At 46.4% G+C, this 25,931-nt stretch overlaps 1 protein-coding gene across 1 annotated transcript; it reads right to left on the bottom strand.

The window, feature by feature from the left end:
* On the bottom strand, positions 1 to 20,178 carry LOC143109312 (protein unc-93 homolog A-like). The gene is made up of 8 exons (XM_076271965.1): positions 20,092 to 20,178; positions 19,745 to 19,926; positions 19,141 to 19,370; positions 6,945 to 7,073; positions 6,548 to 6,762; positions 5,822 to 5,957; positions 561 to 692; positions 1 to 311 (listed from the first exon to the last, which is right to left on the bottom strand). The coding sequence occupies exons 1-8, from the start codon at positions 20,176 to 20,178 to the stop codon at positions 1 to 3; spliced, it is 1,422 nt and encodes a 473-aa protein (XP_076128080.1).
* Positions 20,179 to 25,931: the final 5,753 nt, after the last annotated feature.

Here is a 25,931-nt window from a genome sequence, read left to right as displayed (position 1 = left end):
CTAGGTGTGTTGGCATGGAGAAAATGAACAGTCACATGGTGTTTCAAGAATTTCTAGCACATTGTTTTTTTCTTCTGGCACCACAGACTTGGCATCCTCAATTCCTGGTGTTGGGTTTTTGGACTCCTCATACTCAACAATACAGCACAGAGATACAGACAGCAGAAGGACAGCCAAAAGCATGTACAGCTTAACATCCACGCAAAGGAAAGAACTGCAGACAAATGCGATCACATAGCCCACGGACTCCCAAAGACGATAGTTGGCAAATGCTGCCTCCTTCTGGCTATGGAAGAGAACTCCATAAAGGGCTGAAAATGAGAAGAAGGGTGTAAATTCAATGATTCCATTATTCAACAGTTTTTCTGTTTCTTTATACAGAGCTTTTTCTAGACCTATGATTTATTTGAATAGAGCAATAAGAGAGGTATTCCATACAAAATACTTGTTTTGTATTTGACTGTTTTTACAGTATTGTTTTTGTTTTACTTTCATACAGAATTGGGTGACAACAATCTAAACAAAGGTATGAACACTTAGAGCAAAGTAAACAAAATTACCATTGGTTTGTGTTTGCCACACGGCATCTGCCATTCCCCACAGGCCACCGATAACAAAGAAGATGGGCAGCTGGTCTGGATGAGGCTTCCAGAGCAGAAGCACCAGGATACAGGAGAGTTGTGTGACTGCAGCTGTGACAGACATGCAGCTTCAATTATTGGCCAGTCAAGCTTAAAAGCATACTATGCAGTTTCAGGTATTTTTGGCACTCTAGAGCTTCCCCCAGTGTCACGATATATTTATAATTTGCAGTAAATAATAATCCGAGAAATACTTGGCCTCTTCGCTAACTAGCACACAAAATACCATGTAGACTACTTTCGCCACCTCACCTCACTACTTTTCAAACATTTCACTGACTGCTGGTCAGGCTCTCTGTGGCCACCTACTGTATCTATCTGTAGCCTAAATTGAGGAAGCGTTGCTGGTCTAAAAATCAATAAATAATTTTAAAAAAGTGTGATGGGGAGGATTGAACCCATGTTGACTGCGTGAAAAAGCAATTTATAGGCATTAACCTGTTGCGCCACAGGTGAAGCACCAACTTGCGAATTTGGAAATAAAGTAGGCTATCAAAAAACATCAAACCCATGTTTACATGTCAGCAACATTAACGTTAATAGCCTAAGAGTTTTGACTCTCCCTGTGCGCAAATTCTGTGTAAAATATGGACACGTTATAGACTTCTCCTGCCCATTGCAGTGTGCGTTTCAATGCCTGTGTTTCATGAACTGAATTCTTAAAAAAAAATAGGCTGGACAAAAGGATACACAATTAGGCGACACATTTTTATTTGATTTATTTGCTGGCGTTCATGTGCCTCTACAGACACTTCAGGTAGGGGCGGCCACAGCCTAACCTCAGTAAAACGTTTGTAAAACTTAACCATGATACTTTGAAGGCCTACTCAATGGCTTGGGCAATGGTAGCATGATAACATGGTAGCCAGATAACATGAACAGCTATGTTAACTTGTTACAATTATAATGACATTAGCTTACTTCTTTTAATCATACAACTGAAGTCAATTTCTGTGAGTGCTGTCAGCTGGTTTGTGGCGCAAGTGGGTAGACGTCTGATTACCAAGCAAACAGATCAATTTATTCGTGGTTTGATACCCACGTGGAGTTAATGCTATTTAGGTGTTTGTTTTTTGGGTGGCATATTCATAGTCCAGTGCATGTAGTACTACATACAATTTTTAGATTCATACAACATAGATTTTTTTTGGGGCTTTTTTGCCTTTACTTGACAGGACAGTGGAGAGTGAGTGGGAGAAAGAGACGGGTTGGGATCGGGAAATGACCGCAGGTCGGATTCGAACCTGGGTCCCTGTGGGCACTCGGACCCGTATATGGTACGGGCGCTGTAGCCTGCTGCGCAACAGCGCCCCCACTACATACAATTTTGACTTTTAAACATGTCATGCATATTTGTGTGCGTCTCTAGTATATCAGAAAGTGACAAATCTGCAAGCGGCCACATCTGTCCAAGACTCGTCATCAATCATGAAACGTCATCAACGCAGCCAGTTAACATGGGAGCCAGTTGCCATGTAGAATTAGAGAATTAGAGAATGTCTAATAAGGGGAGAACTTTCACTCTCGGAACGCTTCCGGTGTGGTACTGCATCTAGGGGCGCTCGCGGGCGAGTCCAGAATGAATGGAGGTCTATGGAGCTGTACCCCTCAAAATCCACTTTTCTCGGGATATAATTTTTGAGTATTATATTTTTTAAAGTCACTTAATTGTTCTAAAAAGCCTTTCAAACGTGTCAATGACGTCATTCATTAGCATGATCATAGCATAGCATAGCATCAATGCTAGCATGTTATGGGCAACGAAAACGAAAGGACATGACTCCTGGATTATTTCACTTTTGATTGATCATGAAATAAAATCTGAGGGTTATAGGTGAAAACAATAAATTTAGCCATGTAGCTCCATAGGACCCCATGTATTTTGGACTCGCCCGCGATCGCCATCTAGGGGAACTCTGGTGAACTGCAGCCAAATTTGGTTTGTATGGGATTAATAGAGTGGGGAGGCTCTCCGTAGACGGGCTCTGGTGTAACCTACGGCCTCTCGGGGCTTATTGCTTAAATAGCTAACTAGCTCTCATCGTAGCTTGCTTATCTTGTTAAGCTAACTGTGTAGATGTGTCCTCACAAAAAGCTTATTTTCTAAAATGATTTGGAAAACTTCACCCCACAAATTAGTCAGGATTGGGTCTGCTTCATTGGCAAATAAAGGATAACTCTGGTTTAAGAACAACCTAGGGTTTATTTTTGGATGAAAATGAGTAGGGCTGTCAAAATAACGCATTCATTTCAATTAATTAATTACAGAAATAATAGTGTGTTAACTTTAACGCTGATTAATCGCATTTGATAGTGACATTTCACTGACCCAGTGCAGTTTGGCTATCGTGACTGAAGGAGGCAGACGAGAAAGCACTGCTTTGAATGAAACATTAACCTACGTTTTAAAAAGAACGCCCAGACCAATACTGTTGACAGGAGCATCAATCTACTATTTCTGCAGTAAGGAATTCCGTTGCCTACCATAGCAGTTCTCAAGTCTGGAGTAGCACCTCAATGGAAAACAATCCGGAGCTAGGCCTATGAGTTAGCACACCTCTTGATGATAATAATGCTAGCCGCCAGCCTTGTCAAAGTTAACTTTGCTAACGTTTTGCTGAGCCTACCCTAACTAACAGACACACTCCCTTAATAAATTGACTACATTTATTGCACACAGGGGCGTAGATTTGCGTGGGGACCGAAGGATGTGTCCACACCAATGTCAAATTACGACTGAAATGTCCCCACCAATATTCAGGTTGAAATGGGGGGAAAAGCGCTCACATGCGCTATACAAAGAGTTAAAACATTTCTCACTTCAGTGCTGCAGATAATCTCGTACAGATCTTGTAATGTGCAGTAGCCTATAAGTGTAAATCGCGCTGATTTGAAGTTACCTATAATAACTACTAGTGAGCCGCAGTCTCCTGCGCAGCATTTCGCAGCTCTTCAGCTTCACTTCACTACAAGGCATATGAAGTGCGTCCAAATTCACCCATTCTTCTCTGTTGAACTACTCAAGAAGTAGGCTACTCATCACACATGTTATCCTAGGTTACGGGGACGCTGGCGAGACACGCCGCTCTGTCTGGCATCATGTTTTTGTTTGTTTTTATGTACTAATGTTCGTAATTTTATGTAATGTCATGTTTCTTTTTTTGTATTGATTTGTCTAGTTAAATGTTTTCTCTCTTTATTTATGTTATTTTTGATAGTTTTTGTGTTATTCTCTTAGTCCTTTTTACTGCTTTCAAGTCGGCTGATGTTGTTAACGTCTGTCCATTGGGAGCTTGCTATGGCTAGCTTTTGCCCTGGGCCTCTTACATCCTTCCCATCCATCTGTGAGCCGGTGCTGCACTTCACTGTCTGGTCGAGGGGATTTCTCGGGACAGCAGCTGGAGCTACTCTGCGAAAGATCTGCCGAGGCCGCCGAGCTGTTTCTGACCTGTGAGCTGCCATGCCAACTGCCTGGAGTCTGGATTGAGCTGACTAACGTTAACGTTAACGTTGAAGAACTCTGCATTATGGACCAACAAACTGTCGCTGTTATAGCAGCTAAGTCCACCGAGTTGCTGATCTACAAGATCGCCCACGACATTCGGACTGGTATGCTTCCAATGATCTCCAGACTAACAAGGCCTAACGTTCACGTTATCTCCAGACTGCCAGTGAGTGTAAAGAACTTTGTTGGCGTTGCATCGGTTGTGGAGACACAGCTCTACCCTGAACTGCTACCTACTGGACAGAAAAGGCAACAACCTACAGTAATAATTATGTAAATAAAAATCAACAACATGTTTGAATGGCTAATAAAAGGATAAATCATAGGGGGTATTCCACACATTACCTTGGTGTTAGGGTAGCCTACTCTGTACATGTCATTGACAGTGAGTGGTAACTTCAGTCATTTGTATTTATCATGCTAAAAATCTGACACCAGGCACTATGCTGATGCCTGAGCCAAAGGAAAAATTATAATAAAAGAAAGAGATGTTGAACTTTAAAGTCTATAATTTGGTTTGGCTCTTCATTGATTCACTCATCTGCCAAACTTGTTTTTAAGATGTTTATAGCAAAAATGGATGCATGCGATTCATTTAGATTAATTAATCACAGAGTATGTAATTAATTAGATTAATATTTTTAATCGATTGACAGCCCTAATAATGAGTATAAACTTTTGTTGCGGACCAAAACGATGTTAATCGGTGCAGTTTTGTGTAAGACCGGAATATGCATTTACTAAATAGCATATGGCATTGCTTTTGGGGACAGCTTCACTATGTCAAAGTATATATTTATACACTATTTTAAGCCATTAACTAGGCTCAATCATTACACATCTATGCTACTATAGAGATGGTCTCTGCAGACAAACTGAAGTATTTTTACCTTTGAAAGTGTATAAAACGGTTAGTAAAAAGAACTGTTTGTGCAGTCAGTGCATTTCCTTACTATTCTTCCAGTCGCCACCATCTTGAGAGAGGAAAGTCTGTACAAGTTGATTACCGAACTCTCCTCCTTTTGTGTCCATTAACAGAAGCTTGTGTGGCATTCAGTAATTGACTTCTACAGACTTCTCCTAGCAAGATAACAGCGACTTATCCCTATCTTATTCCCTTAACAACAATGGGCTGTTCAGATTTGTTATTCTGAAACATCAACATCTAAACCAGAATAACTCAGCCATGGTGTTAAAGCAGCACTAAATAACTTTTGCTCTCGGGGTCCAGTGTTCCAACCCACCACAGCAAACTTGCTTAGTGATATATTATAAGCTATTCAACCTCCTCAAAGTGAGGCGGAAGTGCCGTTCACCCTATTAAGATTTATAAATGATTTATAAATTAAGATTTATAAATGATTTATAAATGATTTATAAATTATACAAATTATTTTGGAAATTTTAGGGTAAAAAAACTCTTTAGGGAAGCCTTTAATTGTTAATTTCGCTCATGATCTGTGTTGTAACACATAAAAAGCACCTAGCTACTTGATATATATATATATATATCCCTTTAATTAAGGTCCCCCCCAACTGCCTCCCTCTGCTTATTTACCCCTCCTTGCGCTACTGCAACTGTGGCACAATAATTTTGCTATACTGCAAAGTATATGTGACAATAAAACTTGAAACTTGAAACTTGACATGTTAAAAAGGTTGAAAAGTACCTTACCTAAGATGAAAAGTGTCGCTCTTCCACTGTACTGCGACAGCCTCCCAAACACATAGGAGAACAAGGACCCGGTGACCCCAAAGCAGATCATGACATAACCAACTAAATGGATTCCTAAGGCACATGTTACATAATCCTGCAGACACAAAAGAAGAAGCTTTTGAAAAATCCACATAACGGCACCAATAAACACCTAAAATCTGAACCTTAATATAAAAAACGAAATCCTCGTCTCCTTGTTGTAACGTAGGTGTGTGGGCATGGTGGAGCAGTGGTAGTATCGTTGCCTGACAATTGGTTGTCCCGGGTTGGAATCTCAAACCCAAATCCGTTTTGCTCTGGACAAAAGCATCTGCTTAATATCAGTCTCTTTACTTGACATTATGTGTATATTTAACTCCACCAAAGAGGTTATGTTTTCGATGTGGTTTGTCTGTGAGCAGGATTACACAAAAAAAATATCAAAACTGGACATAAAGTTGTAGCATAGACCAGGAACAAACCTATTAAATTCTGGAGCGGCTCCAACCCACAATTATTTAGTTTCACTTTGCTAATGTGGCATGTTACTTACAGCATTCGACCTTGGCGGAGGTCTGCCCTCTCAGAGTACCCTTAGTTTTTAAATGGTTTTCTAGAATAAGTGGCGTTGGACAGAATGATACTTCTTGAGAAGTCCATGGGCTCAGGGCGACTCTCAAGTGTTGTTTTTAATTTGTACTGTACCTTTGTATAATCCGCGCTCAGGAAGCCGAGTTCCAGTCCAATGTATGATGTCACTGGTATGAGGAGAACTTGCCGCTTGTCTCTTAATTGTCTGAATGTGGCTAAGAGTGTGCTGCAAAATGTTTCTGTCTGCTGACTCTTTGCCTCTGGTGTAATTTTTTTGTCAATATTATCCAGGAATACAGCAACCAGCAACATCGCCAAAACACCCACGCCTATAGAACAACAACAGCTGAAGTTATTGTATGCTCCACAAACGTCAGTAATCTGTGGAAATAATACTAGAAAAAACTAGCCCATTCAATTTAGTGAAACCTCAAATTTCCACCTTCCACATTATAAACCTGTTACTGTGCATGTTTGGGTACATTTGTCCAGTCATGTCATGCTGGCCTACCTACATAACAGCCCAAGAGTGTGTACACCAGTCTGTCGTTTGGCCTGGTGGTGGAGTTTCCAGAAGAAACATCGGGGGCACCACAGCTGTCCATTCCACAGAACAGTAAATCATCACCTGTGCTGTTCACTAAGGGAAGAAAAACAACTTTCACCTTGACCTTATGATAGACAGGTGATATTTTTGAGATATGTGCTTCCTAGAGGCTTTTTTTTAGTAAAAGTTGGGAACAGGACTTTTTAACATAATTAAGGTGTGCTGAATCCAACTAGCCCTGTTCCCAAGCTGAATTTTGAGTTTATGACCATCGAATTAGCATAAACAAAATGGTTGCCAAAATGGCGATTTTGGGCACTTTAATTGGGCGGTTGTCATTATACCATGTAAATTAATTCATATTGTTCACAGAAATCTTCCTTGGCCAATAGATCAAGGATACAGGCTGTGAAAAAAAAAAATCTAGTATTATGCCCATGTTAATTACCTGAAAAAACCTTTGAAAAATGTAATTGTTAAAATTTTATAACTGAGCAGGCACACGGTATTTGACGAATGAGACTTATGTTTTCTGAGGGTCAAGAAAGATGTGTAGTGATGAAATGTTAAGTTTAAAATTGTGGCCTACTGGTTAGGTCTTCGGGCTTGAAACCAAAGGGTTGCCGGTTCGATCCCCGACCAGTAGGAAAAATGTGGGTGGTGGTTGGAAAGGTTGAGCACTAGTTTCCCATGCCCACATCCACGGCTGAAGTGCCCTTGAGCAAGGCACCTAACCCCTCACTGCTCCCCGAGCATCACTGTAGCAAAGCAGCTCACTGCTCCAGGTTAATGTGTGCTTCAATGTGTGACCTGTGTGTTCACTAATTCACGGATGGGATACATGCAGAGACCAAATTCCTTGTATACCCAAGTATACTTGGCCATAAAACCTGATTTACATCACATTTACATAATTGAAGCGAATTGGGTTGGTAATGTATGTAGTCTCGGAGAAAGTTACACAGGCCTTTAACCATTTCGGTGACACTTTACGGTAAGGGTACATTAATTAATTCATGATTTATAGATTCATTCATTAATATCTAATTAATCATCAGGAATTTACTGAGTTCATAGTTTGTCATTTGTGACCTCATACATGAACACATTACTAAAGTATTAGGTACGGTGGGCACATCATTATGAATTATGATGTATTAACCATGATCATGACTTTATTTTTCTGCCAAAAATGTGGTCATCACTGCTCAAATTCTGATTTGAACATAACTTTGGAGTTCTCTAAACACATGTCATTATTCACTACTTTATTTGAGGGGCCACAGACATGATAAATGCATGAGCAATTATCCTAAAATTCATGTAATCATGATGATCATGCTTAAGAAATCATAAATCATAATGATATACCCATCACACCTAATGCTTTAGTTGATGTGTTGTTCATACATGAGGTCATCATGAATGAGAGTATATGAATTCATGTCAATTCCTGATCATTCATATAAAGGAATGAAGTAATGCATAAATCATGAATTAATTAATGCATGAATTCATGTACCTTTACCATAAAGTGTCACCCATATTTCTTCATAACATTTGTGTTAGTAAAATGATTGCTTGTCCTGTGAATTAATAGCTAGATGAATAACTTTATAACTAGTGCAAGTTCAAGTTTAAGTTACTTTATTTGTACCCAGAGGTAGATTTTGTTTGCAGTATAGAATGCTTCAAGAGAATTTGCCAGAACAGGAGCACAGAGGATGCCATCTTTATGGCAATTCACTCTGCCCTGTCCCTCCTTGACAATAGCAACACCTATGTGAGAATGCTGTTCATTGACTTCAGTTCAGGATTCAACACCATTATCCCCTCCAAACTGATCACCAAACTCAGTGAACTGGACATCAATACCTCCCTCTGGACTTCTTAACCAACAGACCGCAGTCTGTTAGATTAGATAACCTCACCCACTCAACCCTCACCCTGAACACTGGCGTGTGCTGAGCCCTCCTTTACTCCCTCTTCACCTACAACTGCATATCTGTACATGGCTCTAACACCATTGTCAAGTTTGCACACAACACTACGGTGATTGCTCTCATCAGCAACAATAATGAGACAGCCTGCAGGGAGGAGGTCCAGCACCTAACATCGCGGAGCACCGACAACAACCTGGCTCTCAACACCAAGAGGACCAAAGACCTCATTGTGGACTTCAGGAAGTCTAAAGCTAGCACACAAAGCCCCATCCTCATCAACAGGACTGAGGTGGAGCATGTCACCAGTTCATGTTTCTGGGTGTCCACATCTCTGTGGACCTCTCTTGGACCCTCAACACCTCTACTTTGATCAAGAAGGCTCACCAGCATCTCTTCTTCCTGAGGAGACTAAAGAACACAACCTCTCTCCTCAGATCCTGGTGAACTTCTAAACCTCTACCGCTGCACCATTGAGAGCATCCTCACCAATTGTGTCACAGTATGGTATGGCAACTGCTCTGCCTCCGACTGGAAAGGACGGCAGAGGATGGTGAAAACTGCTCAGCGCATCACTGGTTCCTCACACCCCTCCATCCATGCCCCCCCCCCCCCTCCATGTCGATGGCAACCTTCACAGGGACAACAAGGAGGCGAACATTTTGCCCCATCCCACCCATAGTATTCTATTTATATTTATAAATGTACACAGTTTATTACACTTAAACATAGCGATATTCTACTGATATTTCTACGGTTGTTCGTGATTAGTTCAAAGGAACTCCAATGATTTTAAACTCCAAACATGTGTCCACCCACCACGAAGAAGATGTTTACCAATGAAGTCAGGCCACACTCTTTGCCAAAGAGGACCGTAAACATAGTCAAGAGTATAATAAGGTGATAATAATGCTAATTAGCATAATAATAGTTTTTTTTGCATTTTTATATTTTTCATAGCCTTTACTTTTTATTTATTGCCCACATGAGATTTCTGAGATGCACAGATGTGAACAATCTTAATTTATTTACATGGTATAATGATGCCCGTCTGAAGAAAGTGCCCAAAATCGCCATTTTAGCAGTCATTTTGTTTATGCTAATTAGATGGTCAAAAACTCAAAATTCTGCTTGGGAACAGGGCTAGTTGGATTCAGCACATGTTAATTATGATAAAAAGTCCTGTTCCCAACTTTTACTAAGAAATGCCTCTAGACCCATATACAAGGACTTTTTCTTGAAATAGTGTCACAGAGTGACGGACAGTAAGTGGAACTAATAATTAAGCCACTGCCTCCCACCCGGACGAGTTAAGGGGCGGTCTGTTCGCAGTAAAGCCTGAAGTAATTAAGCAACAATAGCGTACAGGTGTTGGCAAGTAAAGGATAGCCGTGGATTGGAGAATGGGGCGGTGAGTGCACGCTTTTAATGATGTTAACTTTGAGTCTCAGCAGAGAAAGGAGCAGGACGAGTCACTGGCAAGCACGGGGAGAAACAAAGGCAGAGCCGCGCCGAGGATATTCACTGAGCTGCACTGAAGGCATTTACACTGGCCGCCGGACTGTAACGAAGCAAGAAAAGAAACCGTACACGGGGTCTGGCGTGTTACGTGAAACAGACGAGGGACTGAAGACGCCACGGACTCTCCCGGCTGGGAAGCTAAGTAGCCATTCTTTCCTTGCATGATCAATTGTTTTAACTGGATGAACTAGCCGTCTTAATTGGAAACGAGAAGCTAGCCATTGTTGTGCTCTAGCCAGCTAGCTTGTATAGCTAATACCTGCTTATTCCATTGAATTGCCTTACCAGGATTTAAGCTATCGCTGTCCCCCTGGAAGCGCCGGCCTGCCCATCCCTATTGGTGCGTGCTCTAGCCAGCTAGCTTGTGTAGCTAATATCTGCCTACCCCATTGAATTACCCCTACCTAGATTTAAGCTATCGCTGTCCCCCTGGAAACGCTGGCCTGTCCTTTCCCATTGGTGCGTGCTCTAGCCAGCTAGCTTGTGTAGCTAATATCTGCCTACTCCATTGAATTGCCCCTACCTGGATTTAAGCTATCGCTGTCCCCCTGGAAGCGCTGGCCTGTCCTTTCCCATTGGTGCGTGCTCTAGCCAGCTAGCTTGTATAGCTAATATCTGCCTACCCCATTGAATCGCCCTACCGGACTTAAGCTAACGCTGTCCCCTTGGGAGTGCTGGCCTGTCCATCCCTATTGGGGTTTGCCCTAACCTGCTAACCAACTTGTGAAGAGTATCTGCTTGCTGTATTGAACTGTCTCCACCAGGATTTAAGCCAACGCTGTCCCCTTGGTGTGCTGGACTGTCCTCCCTCATCACCATCGAACTCCAGGGTGCTGTTAGTCCCAGGGCCGCCACCTGGGAGACCGAAGTCCACAGCCTGCCGTAAACACGATTGAGAACCACAGTGTGCTGTGACAAACACAGAGTGACCCCCCCCTCCCCCTTCACATTTGCCGAGTTCGACCAGTGTGTGTGTGTGCAGTGACGTCCCACAACAGGGTGAATCCTACGGTTGCAGTGAGTGACCTCTAACCCGCAGGCTGTGATCCAGGACCCCCTGGGTGAAGCGGCAGCAAGACGACAACTCCCGCTGCAACTAGAGGTGAGCTGGCCTGGAATATTGAAAGACCGGCTGCCAAGTGGTTGACCCTGCCTGATTGTCCCTTTGCCTTCTCTTCTAGTCCGGGGCGGTGTGGTCGCCGAGTTGGGCAGTGTGGCCAGAGACTCCCAGGACCGAGACAGTGCTTTGGCCCTCACAAGGGTTCCGCACCAGCGAATTTGCTTTTAAAAATAAAGTTGTATACTTTCCTACTAAACGCTGGCCTCTGCTCGGGTTTTATTGGTGGGTGTGGTTGCTCCTTGGGGTAGATTATAGCAGGGGCAAACAGCGGCCCCTAGCGGTCACAAGTGGCGTAGTCGGCAGGATTACTGTCCCAGGTTGAGCAACCACTCTACCAATATGAACAGCGAGAGAGAAGGGACAAGGCACCAAGCAGCAATGCCCGTTTTCATGGGGGCTCCTTGGGCACCACGTTACGGGGGTACGCATTCCGATCTGTCCTTCGAAGCCTGGGCGGCCCAGACAAGGTATTTGGCTGGCCTGCAAGGGCTGAGCGAACAGCAACAAGTACAGTTTATCTTGGGATCGTTGGAGGGAGAAGCTAGGCGAGAAATCTTAGCAGCTAGCAAAGACGATCGTGCTACAGCTAAGAGAATTTTTGACTGTCTGGAGAAGATATATGGTGATAATACGGCCACGGCAACCTTGAGAACAAAGTTCTTTAACTATAGACAAGGCCCCAACCAGTCACTTCGATCTTTTGTGTTACAGGTTAGAGAACTATTCAATCGCCTGACAAACCGAAGCGATGCAGGGTTGGGGACAGCCGAAGGACAGAGTGCAGCAGAAAGACGGAAGGGAGCGGATGGCCTGGTGCGTGACCAGTTCCTCTTGGGCCTGCGGGAGGGACCCATCGGACATGCCCTGAAGCTACAGCTCCGGCGGGACCCCACCCTAACCTTTGATGCAGTACGGACGGAAGCCCTGGCTCTGGAAAGAGACATGCGGGAAGTGGGGGAGCCAACGGATTGTATGGTAGCGAGTTCCATGGGGCCAGCCCCAAGCCCAATCCCAACGGCAGACTGGAAGAAGGAGCTGAGGGAGGAAATCATGAAGGAGGTCAAGGAGCAGATGGGGGAGCTGTCCAAGAGCCTTCTGTCTGAGCTGCGGGACAACCGACCCCTCGGATCCTCACCACACAGAGAGAGGTCATTTTCGGATGGAGCAGGGAGGGGGCGACCGTCGGCAACGCGGACCAACTCGAGGTTGCAGTGGGACTCCCAAGGCCAGCCCATCTGCCATCGTTGTGGGGTTGCTGGACACATTAGCAGTCATTGCACAGGCCGCCGTTCCTCCCAGTCAGATTTTTAGCTCGCCCGGCCACTGTGGGGCAAGTGACTGGGACAACACCTGCCAATTCTACTCCCCACCCAAGAAACGCCTTAGTCGGACAGTGCCCCCTAGTCGAAATAGGAGTGAATGGCCACTCCGTACAATGCTTAGTTGACACCGGCTCTCAGGTCACCTTGTTTGCAGAGAGCCTATGCAAAGAACTATTTGGCCAGTCATTAGAGCAAGGCGAGGATATCCCCTGGTTAACACTCCGGGGGGCAAATGGGCTCAACATCCCTTATGTTGGCTACTTTGTTACGGACCTACAGGTTCGAGGTGTGCAGGTACCAAATAGAGGCATTGTTGTTGTGCAAGATTACTGCTTAGGGGCCCACCGTGCTTTGCTTGGGATGAATGTGTTAACGGAGTGCTGGCAGAATCTGTTTCAGGATGGAGGCTCCACCAGAACCAACAATCCCAGGACCCGGGAGGAGAAGGAGTGGGAACCCGTGATGGCGGACTGTCGCCGGATCCAGATCGCACTGACACAACAGGGCAAGGTTGATACTGCCCGCGCTGCATGTCGTTATGCAGTGACCATCCCGGGCTGTAGCGAAGCATTGATCTGGGCCAGGTTGCCAGCCCGTGCGTATGGACCAAAGGGCTGGGTGGTCATAGAACCGCACAGTGAGAACTCAACCCTTCAAGTGGCCCGCTCTCTTGCAACAGTACGACGGGGCCGCGTTCCCGTGCGACTGCGGAACGTACAACCCTACCCTGTAGCCATTCACCGGCACCAAGGCCTTGCACGAGTTACGCCCGTGTGCCCCCAACAGGTGAGCGAAGGAAAGGACATCTGCTGTACCCAAGTGAGTCCAGGAGTTGTGGAGGTTGGGGTGGTCGAGGCTGGCCAGAGAGGGGATGCACCTGCGGTAGACTTACCTGAATATCTGTCCTGTGAATCGCTGCAGGGGGAGGGCTTAGATGCAGAACAACAGCAACAACTGCGGGTGTTTTTGAGCCGGTGGCAACATGTCTTTTCTGCTCACGAGGAGGACTACGGGTGTACAGATGTAGTGAAACACCAGATCCCGACCGGTGACGCAGCCCCTCTTAGGGAACGTTACCGGCCCGTGCCCCCCTCTATAAGGAGATCCGCACTCTACTCCAGGGCATGCTAGAGGGTGGCATTATCCGTGAAAGCAGCAGCCCATGGGCCGCCCCTGTTGTGCTTGTCCAGAAGAAATCAGGAGCCTGGAGATTCTGTGTGGACTATAGGAGACTGAACAGCATTACCAGGAAGGATGCTTTCCCACTGCCAAGAATCGAGGACTCTTTGACAAGCTTAACACAGGCCGCTTGGTACTCCACTTTAGACTTAGCCAGCGGCTATTGGCAGGTGCAAGTGGAAGACGGTGACAGAGAGAAGACTGCGTTTACCACCCCTTTCGGTCTCTATGAGTGGGACCGAATGCCTTTTGGCTTGTGCAACGCGCCAGCTACCTTCCAGAGGCTAATGCAGCGATGTCTGGGAGGTCAGCTGGCGGAGTCTACACTGGTTTACCTTGATGATGTCATCTCTTTCTCAACAGACTTCCCTACCCATTTGAGCCATCTAGAAGAGATTTTCCGGGCCATGGAGAGGTATGGCCTTAAACTACGCCCCGAAAAGTGCCAGCTCTTCCGGAGGGAGGTGCAGTTCCTGGGCCACAGAGTCAGCCATCGTGGGGTAGCCCCGGACCCCGAGAAAGTCGCCGCTGTCCGAGACTGGCAGCCACCCACCACGGTCAGGCAAGTGCGGTCTTTCTTGGGGTTCGTGGGGTACTACAAGCGCTTCATTAAAGACTTTTTGAATGCCAAACCACTGAATGAGCTGTTGGTAGGCACTGGGCGTTCTAGAGGCCGGCGTTCACCCCCAATAGCGTGGAACGCAGAGTGTGCAGCCGCTTTTCAACGTCTGAAGCAGGAACTCGTACAGGCACCCATTTTGGCATACGCAGATTTTAACAAACCTTTTATTGTGTATACTGACGCTAGCAACTGTGGGCTAGGAGCAGTGTTAGCGCAGCAACAGGGTGGGGTAGAACGAGTGATAGCATATGCCAGCCGGAGTCTCCATCCGGCTGAGCGGAATGATGCAAACTACAGCTCCTTCAAATTAGAGTTCTTGGCAATGAAGTGGGCGCTGGCTGAAAAATGTAAAGACTTCCTATGGGGTGCAAAAGTGACAGTCATAACCGATAACAACCCCCTGGTCCACCTCCGTACCGCAAAGCTTGGGGCGGTTGAACAACGATGGGCGGCACAGCTAGCCAACTTCGACTACCAAATCCAATATCGACCGGGCAAAGAACATACTATTGCCGACGTACTCTCCAGGCTTCCCACTACAGATGCAGTACCTTCTAGTGAGGGACCACCGACATCGCCAGAAGATGGCCTCCTTGTTGGGGTTGTGGAGGCCCCAGGAGCACCCGACGGCTCGATCCCTGCCACTTGGGGCTGGAACCCGAGCCACTGGCAGGAGAGGCAAAGGGATGACCCAGACCTGGTGGCCACCTCCCGGTACCTAGACCAGGGGGCGATGCCAGCAGCCCCAGAGAGAAACGCTCGATCCCAGAGGGTGAGGCAGTTGTTGGGCCAGTGGAAGAGGTTGAGTCTAAAAGATGGTGTGCTGTGCCGGGCAGTCCAGGACCCTCTTACCCATGCTGTCTTAACCCAAATTGTGGTGCCACAGACACAAACCCAGGCACTATTGGAGGCCTATCATAACCAGATGGGTCACCAAGGCCGAGAGAGGACCCTCTCCCTCCTGCGACGCCATTTTTACTGGCCACAAATGGAAGCTACAGTTGCGGCGTTTATCCAACGCTGCCCCCGCTGTATCCTGCGGAAGACGAGGCCAGACAGTGCCTATTGTGCCAAAAGCCCCCCTTCACATATTGGCTACTGACTTCCTGACTCTGGGAAACTCTACAGAGCGACATCACAATGTGCTAGTCATTACGGACTTGTTTACTAAGTACAGCTGGGCAGTCCCTACAGCTGATCAGACAGCTTTGACCACGGCGCGAGTACTCTGGCGTCATGTGTTCCAGTCATTTGGGTGCCCAGAAGTGCTGCATTCCGATCAAGGACCCAACTTCGAGTCTGCCGTGATCAAAGAATTGTGCCAGATGTATGGATGCAAAAAGACCCACACCACCCCCTACCACCCCCAGGGGAATGGGGGGTGTGAACGCTTCAATCAGACCCTGCTTGGTCTCCTGGGGACGTTGGAAGCTGAACAACAAGAAAGGTGGGTTGAGTATCTCCCCTCTGTACTGCAGGCATACAATAACAGTGTACATAGTTCCACAGGGTACGCACCCACCTATCTGATGTTCGGGCGTCATGTGCGCCTCCCTGTTGACCTGGTCCTTTGCACCACCGAGTCGGAAGGAGTCCAGAGCACTGCAGACTGGGTGAGTGAACATCACGCACGGTTGGAGTATGCCTATAATAAAGTTTCTGACCATCTAGGAGCAGCAGCCGAGCGATATAAGCGGCAGTACGACCAGACGTCCCGTGATGCACCTCTCTTGCCTGGAGAGCGGGTGTTGGTCCTGGACAACCGTCGGAAAAGCAAGCTCAGCAGCCGCTGGGAAACCACACCATACGTGGTGGTGCAACGCTCTGGGCCAGACATGCCAGTTTACCGAGAACGACCGGAGGGAAGATCAGGGCCGGACCGCACATTGCACTGCAACCAGCTACACCCCTGCCCAAACTGACCAAGACCATCCCAAGAGGCGCAGCAGCCGGAGCCCCTTCCACCGAGGCCACTGATGGCATGGGCCTGGGCCCCTGGACGAGTGGAGCAGACAGAGGTGGAACAAGACACTGAGCCAGGACCTAGCCGGCCACAGAGAGCCAACCAAGGGAAGCCCCCGGAGAGGTATGGCATCTGGGCCTCTTGACTATGTCCTCGGGACGAGTACATACAAGTGGGGGAGGATGTCACAGAGTGACGGACAGTAAGTGGAACTAATAATTAAGCCACTGCCTCCCACCCGGACGAGTTAAGGGGCGGTCTGTCATAGTTCGCAGTAAAGCCTGAAGTAATTAAGCAACAATAGCGTACAGGTGTTGGCAAGTAAAGGATAGCCGTGGATTGGAGAATGGGGCGGTGAGTGCACGCTTTTAATGATGTTAACTTTGAGTCTAAGCAGAGAAAGGAGCAGGACGAGTCACTGGCAAGCACGGGGAGAAACAAAGGCAGAGCAGCGCCGAGGATATTCACTGAGCCGCACTGAAGGCATTTACACTGGCCGCCGGACTGTAACGAAGCAAGAAAAGAAACCATACACGGGGTCTGGCGTGTTACGTGAAACAGACGAGGGACTGAAGACGCCACGGACTCTCCCGGCTGGGAAGCTAAGTAGCCATTCTTTCCTTGCATGATCGATTGTTTTAACTGGATGAACTAGCCGTCTTAATTGGAAACGAGAAGCTAGCCATTGTTGTGCTCTAGCCAGCTAGCTTGTATAGCTAATACCTGCTTACTCCATTGAATTGCCTTACCTGGATTTAAGCTATCGCTGTCCCCCTGGAAGCGCCGGCCTCTCCATCCCTATTGGTGCGTGCTCTAGCCAGCTAGCTTGTGTAGCTAATATCTGCCTACCCCATTGAATTACCCCTACCTAGATTTAAGCTATCGCTGTCCCCCTGGAAACGCTGGCCTGTCCTTTCCCATTGCTGCGTGCTCTAGCCAGCTAGCTTGTGTAGCTAATATCTGCCTACTCCATTGAATTGCCCTTACCTGGATTTAAGCTATCGCTGTCCCCCTGGAAGCGCTGGCCTGTCCTTTCCCATTGGTGTGTGCTCTAGCCAGCTAGCTTGTATAGCTAATATCTGCCTACCCCATTGAATCGCCCTACCGGACTTAAGCTGACGCTGTCCCCTTGGGAGTGCTGGCCTGTCCATCCCTATTGGGGTTTGCCCTAACCTGCTAACCAACTTGTGAAGAGTATCTGCTTGCTGTATTGAACTGTCTCCACCAGGATTTAAGCCAACGCTGTCCCCTTGGAGTGCTGGCCTGTCCTCCCTCATCACCACCGAACCCCAGGGTGCTGTTAGTCCCAGGGCCGCCACCTGGGAGACCGAAGTCCACAGCCTGCCGTAAACCAAGACACGATTGAGAACCACAGTGTGCTGTGACAAACACATAGTGACCCCCCCCTCCCCCTTCACATTTGCCAGTGTGTGTGTGTGCAGTGACGTCCCACAACAGGGTGAATCCTACGGTTGCAGTGAGTGACCTCTAACCCGCAGGCTGTGATCCAGGCCCCCCTTGGTGAAGCGGCAGCAAGACGACAACTCCCGCTGCAACTAGAGGTGAGCTGGCCTGGAATATTGAAAGACCGGCTGCCAAGTGGTTGACCCTGCCTGATTGTCCCTTTGCCTTCTCTTCTAGTCCGGGGCGGTGTGGTCGCCGAGTTGGGCAGTGTGGCCAGAGACTCCCAGGACCGAGACAGTGCTTTGGCCCTCACAAGGGTTCCGCACCAGCGAGTTTGCTTTTAAAAATAAAGTTGTATACTTTCCTACTAAACGCTGGCCTCTGCTCGGGTTTTATTGGTGGGTGTGGTTGCTCCTTGGGGTAGATTATAGCAGGGGCAAACAGCGCCCCCTAGCGGTCACAATAGCACTTGTCTATGACCCTGTCAGCATTAAATTGCTAAGGCCAAGAAATAGTCGATGTGATTAGACAACAGTGGAGACATACATTTAAGGAATTTAACTATTTTTTTTCATTTCACCGGATCAACAGACACCTTAAATCATACCCATAATCTTAAACAGTATCACAGTGCTCTCAGTGTGACATTTTTGCTGTATTTTGATATTGATATTAATATTGTATTCTTTTTTTACTTCAGAGCGTGGCCGTGTAAAGGGTCATTTGTATGTCAGCAGCATGACATCATAAAGTTAACAATAGTATGTTCACAATAATGCGTAGAACTGCCATGAAATCTCAGGGGAAAATTTGCGATAAAACCTTTTGGTAGAAGTGCCTTAAAAGAATCCCTGTTTACGGGGTGGGGCTCGTAGTGTGTTTACTTTACTACTTGTACATGTTATCTGAAGCAACGTTTGAATTTTGCCTGAAAGATGGTTGTGCAAATGTGAGTGTTATTTTGAATGTGTTTTGAGAAAAATGGCGAAGTGAATCAGAAACTGTGGCTTAGCACAGAACAAACTGCAATACACCGTCAATAGAAATCATGCTTGTAAAGTGTACGCCACATGACTAATTAAATATCACCTGTTATGGGATCCTGTCCAAAAACCAGAGAGGACAGGAGGTTTCCCCACACTGCAGAGGACTGGTAGAGGAGATACAAAATCCCAAAGTACTGGTTGATCACATCTTGACTCTTCTTGTTTTCTTGGACTGCATGCAGTCCTCCACTGATGGTTAAGTAGGTGCTTGTGGCCGCCCACAGCGGAGACTCCCCCAACCCCACAATCACTGAGCTGGGCATCAGGGTTGCCCTGGAAGAGAGGACTGCTTTGCTATTCTGGCTTATTTGTCATCCGGGCACCTGAGACTATGGCTCAAATATGACAACGCACAGTATTTTACACTAAACATTTTGAGAAACTGACTGCCAACAGCCATCAACAACAAAAAAACGTTAACTACCTTGGAGGTAGATCATATAATAAGTGATCTTTGGATGGTGATGTGTGTAACACCATTTATTGTAAGTTTATTAACTAAGTTTAGCTGTTTATTAGCCTTCAGTCGTTGATTCTTGATACTTCATAATGCCAATTTACCCTGTTGCAACATTTTATGAACATTTATGAGCCCAGCAGATGTGTTGCACTTGCTTCATATCAATTATTAACAATTCAAAACTTACCAGCTTGGATAAAAATTTCCTACGGTGTACACCACATTGCATGCCATCCCAGCAAAGATGGTCCATTTGCATCCCAGGTACCTGATGGCTGTTGGGGTGATGAACATGGAGGACAGGATGATGGAGGAAAAGGTCACGCTGTTGGAGGCCAGACCCATGCCTTCATCAGCATTCAGGCTGCTCTGTAGCAAACGCAAAACATGGGCACCTCATGTATGTTCTAGGGATGCAACAATAATTCTGTCATTCCTTCAGTCTCCTTATTTCGGTCTCCTTATTTTACCTGTCACAGGCCGACCCTACAGGATATTGAAATAAAAGGCTCAATGTGTTAAACACAGTCTTACCTGCAGATAGAGCAGACTTCCAGTAGCAGTGAATAAAAGCATAAATCCAAATGAAACCACCACAACATTTTTCATGTGCCGCCCCATTTTAACAGATTATCAGCCTGGTTCTCTGGTCCGCCGTAACTATTGTGAGCAAAGTCGCTGTGCTTGCTGTGATTTATTGCAGTGGTGAACCTTTGTCCCGATTGTCAAGATTAAAGGCATAGTCCTTCGATGATTCCAATAGTCCATTTCACCAGTATTGCCACGGCAATACTACGTTTCATTGTAGTAGGCCTATTGCCTGGCAATACTAGTTTTCAGACATCACCTAAGTAAACATCACAAGCTGCTGCTGCACTGCACGCTTATCATCATGACATTGGTGAACAGTACAGTGTTTTCCCCAACGCAATCTACTGTCTGTGACTGCCGCGAAAGATCATTCATTTTCACTAGGGACGTGCCCTGCCGTAGTCGCACCCTAGCGGCAGCAAATGTAGTTTGCTGCCAGGGTAGTCTAGCAACTCTCCGTTGACTTGCGAGCTGGAAAAAGTTAACTTTGATAAGGCCAATCACATCGTGTATAGAGTCGGTAGGCGGGCTTAACATAATGATTGATGGCAGAGTTGTTCAGCATGAATTCCCTGCTACTTGAAAGCAAAGAAGATGGATGTTGCTGTTGGCAAACAAGCTTTTTTTAAGCTTTTTTTAAGGTGGCAAAAGTTTGAACTAGCCAACTAGCTCCGCTGGTGGGAAAACGCATAGGACTCATGAGTTGTAGCAGGAGTTTCAGGCCCAAGACCGGCCCACATTTTTAGTGGTGGTAGAAATTGGATAAATAAGGCAACGCAGCATGGCACATTTGGCAGCATTTCCCTCCAATACTTTTCGTCTTTTTTACCTGGCCTTTTCAGTCCCTCATATCATCTTTCTACCATCCATCCTCCCTGAGGCTTATCACTACGGTAGGGCCGGCCCGGCTGGTATCTGAGAAAACTTTTTAGGAAAGACGGGCTATATGGACCCAACCAATTAACTCTTCTTGGGAGGGGAGAACAACCCATGCAGGCTACATGGTGTTAGGGGTGCAGTGTTAGGCATAGAATGCGAACGTGTGTAGCCAACTTTAAGAGAAGATTAACATGACAAATGGCAATATTTTTCTCCAATCCCTCGACCGGCCCAAAAGTGAAGCGGCCCACCGGGAATTCTCCCGATTCTCCCGATTACCCACTCAAGGCCTGAGTTGTAGTGCTATCCTGTTGCGTGCAGAGGGAATTTGAAAGACAACTGATTATCCCGCCCCTCTGACTGAGCACTGCGAATGGTGAGTCCCCAGACCCTTCATCTTGATGTGGGTCTGGCTTGTCAGGCTAGCCCTGCCGTGCTTCTATCTGTTCATTTGCGGATTGAATGGTATCAACTGCAGACCGAAAAAAAAAAAACTTACCCCGATCAAGATATACTTTTTAATTTGGTGTCATCAAATATAGAGGCTTAAAATTAGGGGGTAGGCTGTAGTATATAAGTCCCATTGATTGTGCGCATCTTCAAGTGAAACTGACACACTGAACTACTCGTGGGTAGGCCAGAAGCAACAACGAATGAAGATTCCCGTAACTGTCCACAAAAAGAATTAGTCTAAAAAAATTAAAATCCGACTATTTGCAGGTCTAACGCGGTAAATATCATAGCAACCAGCCTATGGCAATGACAGCTTTAAAAAACATTTATTTAGCTCGTCTCACTGGTGTGAATAGGCAGAAAGTGGGCTGTTGCGCAAATAAATTAATTAGGGAGATGATCTGCATCTCTGTTAACCTAAAGCTAGTTTTCCTAACATATGCATTGTTAACGTGAAATAGCCTATGTCTCCATGCAGGCAGTGATGTAGTCTAGTTAGCTGTAGTAGATACAGTATACTGTGATGTGATGTAGTCGTTAGTAGTGGGTGTAATGTATGTAAATGTAAATCACTAATTAGTCTTATTCCTGACCTGTAGCACAACAATGTGACGTCAAAATGACGTAGATCTCTCTGGCGCGCCAGGATTTTGGCCAGGTAGCGCACGGTAGCGCACCACCAGAGAATGTCTAATAGGAGGAGTATTGGCACTCTCTGGTTACTTCCGTTTCTGGACTGGCTGCAGTAACAGGTCTCTGTCCACACAGGGGCGCTCGCAGGCGAGTGCAGAATGAATGGGAGTCTATGGGGTTTCACCTCCAGAATCCACTTTTCTCAGGATGTCATTTTTGGTCAAGTAATTTGTTGCATTCATGTAAGTTGCATTCAAAAGGAGGGGCTAAGATAATACACTCGGCTTCACAAGTTCACTTATCGGTTCTAAAAATCCGTTCAAAAAATGTGATGACGTCACATATTTTCATACTGCCAGAGGTGCTGCTTTGAGTCAGTTCGGCACTTCCGCATCATGGCTTCCTTTCTCGTGGCATCGGCAGCGATAACACCAGCTGCTATTTGAGGTAAGGCTCTAGACGGGCTCTGTTTTTACTGCCATTGATACCAATGCTACTGACTGCTTCTTCTACTGTGTAACGTAGGTAGCGATAGTGTGACCTAGGCGGGGGCGCTATTGAGCGACCGCCACAACCTACTACCCTGAGGAGCAGACCAGACCCACCAATAAGATTCAGAGGCCCACGGAATAGTTTAAAACAAGGAATTTATTAAAGTTGAACAATTAAGAGTCTAAAAGCAGGGCAGTCGTCCTTCGCCAAGGTGTGCCTCTGGGCCTGGCTTTGCTTGGAGATTCCCCCACACTCCCCCACTCAGAGGGCGCCACTACCCGACTGGAACAAGTCCCCCCCGCAGAACTGGGAAGGTGAAACAGAAGGTTACTTTGGTTGAGGTGCAATGATTCACTAACACACACACACTACACAGGTTATTCCTGGTGATACAGTAAGGGGTTCCCAGCTCGCTCCCAGGCGCTTCAGCAGGCCGCTCAGTCTGTCACAGCCCCGTCAACGAGGCCTGGGGGATTACACTGCAAACATGGGACACGCTTTGAGAAGTACACAAAAACACCAAAGTTCAAGTGGGGACTCACTACAATCTTCACACCGACAGTCGGCAGGCGGTTGACTCGAGACAGTGGCAGGCAGGCGGCAGCGGTGGCGCTGGGGTGCGCTAGTCAGTTGGGTACACACCTGGGGTGCGCTAGTCAGTTGGGTACACACCTGGGGTGCGCTAGTCAGTTGGGTACACACCAGGGGGCAGCGGTGGCGCTGGGGTGCGCTAGTCAGTTGGGTACACACCAGGGGGCAGCGGTGGTGCTGGGGTGCGCTAGTCAGTTGGGTACACACCAGGGGGCAGCGGTGGTGCTGGGGTGCGCTAGTCAGTTGGGTACACACCTGGGGTGCGCTAGTCAGTTGGGTACACACCTGGGGTGCGCTAGTCAGTTGGGTACACACCAGGGGGCAGCGGTGGTGCTGGGGTGCGCTAGTCAGTTGGATATACACCAGGGGGCAGAGGTGGTGCTGGGGTGCGCTAGTCAGTTGGGTACACACCAGGGGGCAGCGGTGGTGCTGGGGTGCGCTAGTCAGTTGGGTACACACCTGGGGTGCGCTAGTAAGTTGGGTACACACCAGGGGGCAGCGGTGGTGCTGGGGTGCGCTAGTCAGTTGGATACACACCAGGGGGAAGGCAGGCTGGATGGTGGGGTAGGGTTGCACTTAGGGTGGAGAGCTGGGGCCCTCAGGCTATAATGCACACTGGTGGTGGCGGGTGTTATTTAAATAAACTCCTGGTGTACTTACAAACTTTCCAATGCCTCCTTTTATGAGTAAAGAACATAGTTGTACTACTGTAGAAGTTTCGTACCATCCTGGGAATTATTAGTGGGGTAATTTACGAGATACTAAGTTGGTTCCATTAGCGCCTGCAGAAAGTCATTAGTTTCTGACAGCGCTACTTGACCAGGGTTCGACCAAGGGAAAACAGGTTCTGGGAGGGTGTTTGGCTCGGGGTCATAGTGCAAAGGACCCTTGAGTGAAATTACTCCGAACCATCTCTTTAAGCAGTAACTGCACTTCATGTGTATCTTTAATGTGTGTGCACCAAATGTAGCCAGTCTCAAATGCCTTTTTATATATTTTAAATGTACACCACTGGATCCATGGTGAAACAATGTTTCATCTCACAGTGTATATGATTGAAAGTACAATAAAATCCATGACTTGATGTCAACAAATACTGTAATAACAGCTGATCTGCTGATTTGCATCTCTCAAGTCTGTGTCTGTAATCTAGGCAGGGAAATTAAGTTACTTCACTGTTGGTATTTAATGACATGAGTAACAGGATACGCAACTATTGGCAAACTTGTCCATAGCCTCCTTGTAGCCATCTGTTAACTCACATCATGTTTGGTTGTCAACTGCTCATCAGAAATGAACACTCTACATGAGTGCATGACACTCCTCTGCGATCAAAAAAAGGTTTTCGAGTTGTTTGGTTTTTCAATATTTATTTTAACTAATCAAATAGCAAACATCCTGACTTACATCCTCATATGCACATCTCATTTGCAGTGACACAATGACAGTGTAATCATGACTAATTTAAAAATATGAAATATTTTTATAATATGAAATATATATAATATGGCTTCCTGCATGACCCATTCCGAATGAATTGTCTCTGATATAATAAATACAACACATTGGGCTTGGCAAGAAATGTGGCAATATATAGCTGTTCACTCCAGGTCAGTGAAGTGGGAAATGCACTGTTTCTCTGTGTTTGAGGCCTGTGTTATGGCACTCTGTCTTGTTACCAAATGTACCACATATGAGCTGTAGACACAGTAACTCTTGACGCGCATGAAATGTAATTCAGTTGTTCAGTCTTTACTTGGTATTTTCACAAATTACAATCCTCACACGGTAAGAGAACTTTATGCTCCCGTGTCTAGCGCAGCTCTCACTCCACTGACTCTGCACATGCTCTGTAGGCCTACATCTAAGGGAGTGTCAACTAATACACTGTAGACTGTACATCAACATTCATTTTGTGCATATTATGAATTATACACATCAACAATCAATCAATCAATTAAACTATGCATTACACAAAATATAAATTATTAACATAAATGGAGCATATTGTGTATTATGTATCACTTCTGCTTTATGGCTCTTACAGCCTGTTTTCCCAGTCTCTCTCTCTCTCACACACACACACGCACACACACAGTCTCTATCTCTCTCTCTCTCTCTCTCTCACACACACACACACGCACACACACGGTCTCTATCTCTCTCTCTCTCTCTCTCACACACACACACACGCACACACACGGTCTCTCTCTCTCTCTCTCTCTCACACGCACACACACGGTCTCTATCTCTCTCTCTCTCTCACACACACACACAGTCTCTCTCTCTCTCTCTGTCTCACACACACACACACACACAGTCTCTCTCTCTCTCTCACACACAGACACACACACACGCACACACACGGTTTCTATCTCTCTCTCTCTCACACACACACACAGACACACACACACACAGTCTCTCTCTCTCTCTCCGTCTCACACACACACACACATGCACGGTCTCTCCATCTCTCTCTCTCTCTCTGTCTCACACATACACATGCACAGTCTGTCTCACACATACACATGCACATCTCACACACACACATGCACAGTCTCTCCATCTCGCTCTCTCTCTCACACACACACACTCTGTCTTTCCCTGTCTGACCCTCTATTCTTCTCTCTGTGGTGATCTGCTCTGCTTACACACACACACATGCACAGTCTCTCCATCTCTCTCTGTCTCACACACTCTGTCTCTCCCTGGCTGGCCCCTCTGTGGTGATCTGC

This window comes from Alosa pseudoharengus, unplaced genomic scaffold (assembly GCF_046254945.1).
Source record: "Alosa pseudoharengus isolate Yale_2024_CS ecotype anadromous, Long Island Sound unplaced genomic scaffold, YU_APseudo_1.1 YU_APseudo_1.1_scf_7, whole genome shotgun sequence".
Classification (NCBI taxonomy): domain Eukaryota; kingdom Metazoa; phylum Chordata; class Actinopteri; order Clupeiformes; family Clupeidae; genus Alosa; species Alosa pseudoharengus.
This window is presented reverse-complemented; position numbering and strand designations above follow the sequence as displayed.

Excerpts from the sequence above, each read along its gene's own strand:
- LOC143109312 (XM_076271965.1), bottom strand. The coding sequence starts at position 20,178 with ATGGGGCGGCACATGAAAAATGTTGTGGTGGTTTCATTTGGATTTATG. Across the intron at positions 19,371-19,744 it reads GGAAATTTTTATCCAAGCTG|GGCAACCCTGATGCCCAGCT; the intron begins GTAAGTTTTGAA and ends CCTCTCTTCCAG. Across the intron at positions 312-560 it reads GTGGCAAACACAAACCAATG|CCCTTTATGGAGTTCTCTTC; the intron begins GTAATTTTGTTT and ends TCTCATTTTCAG.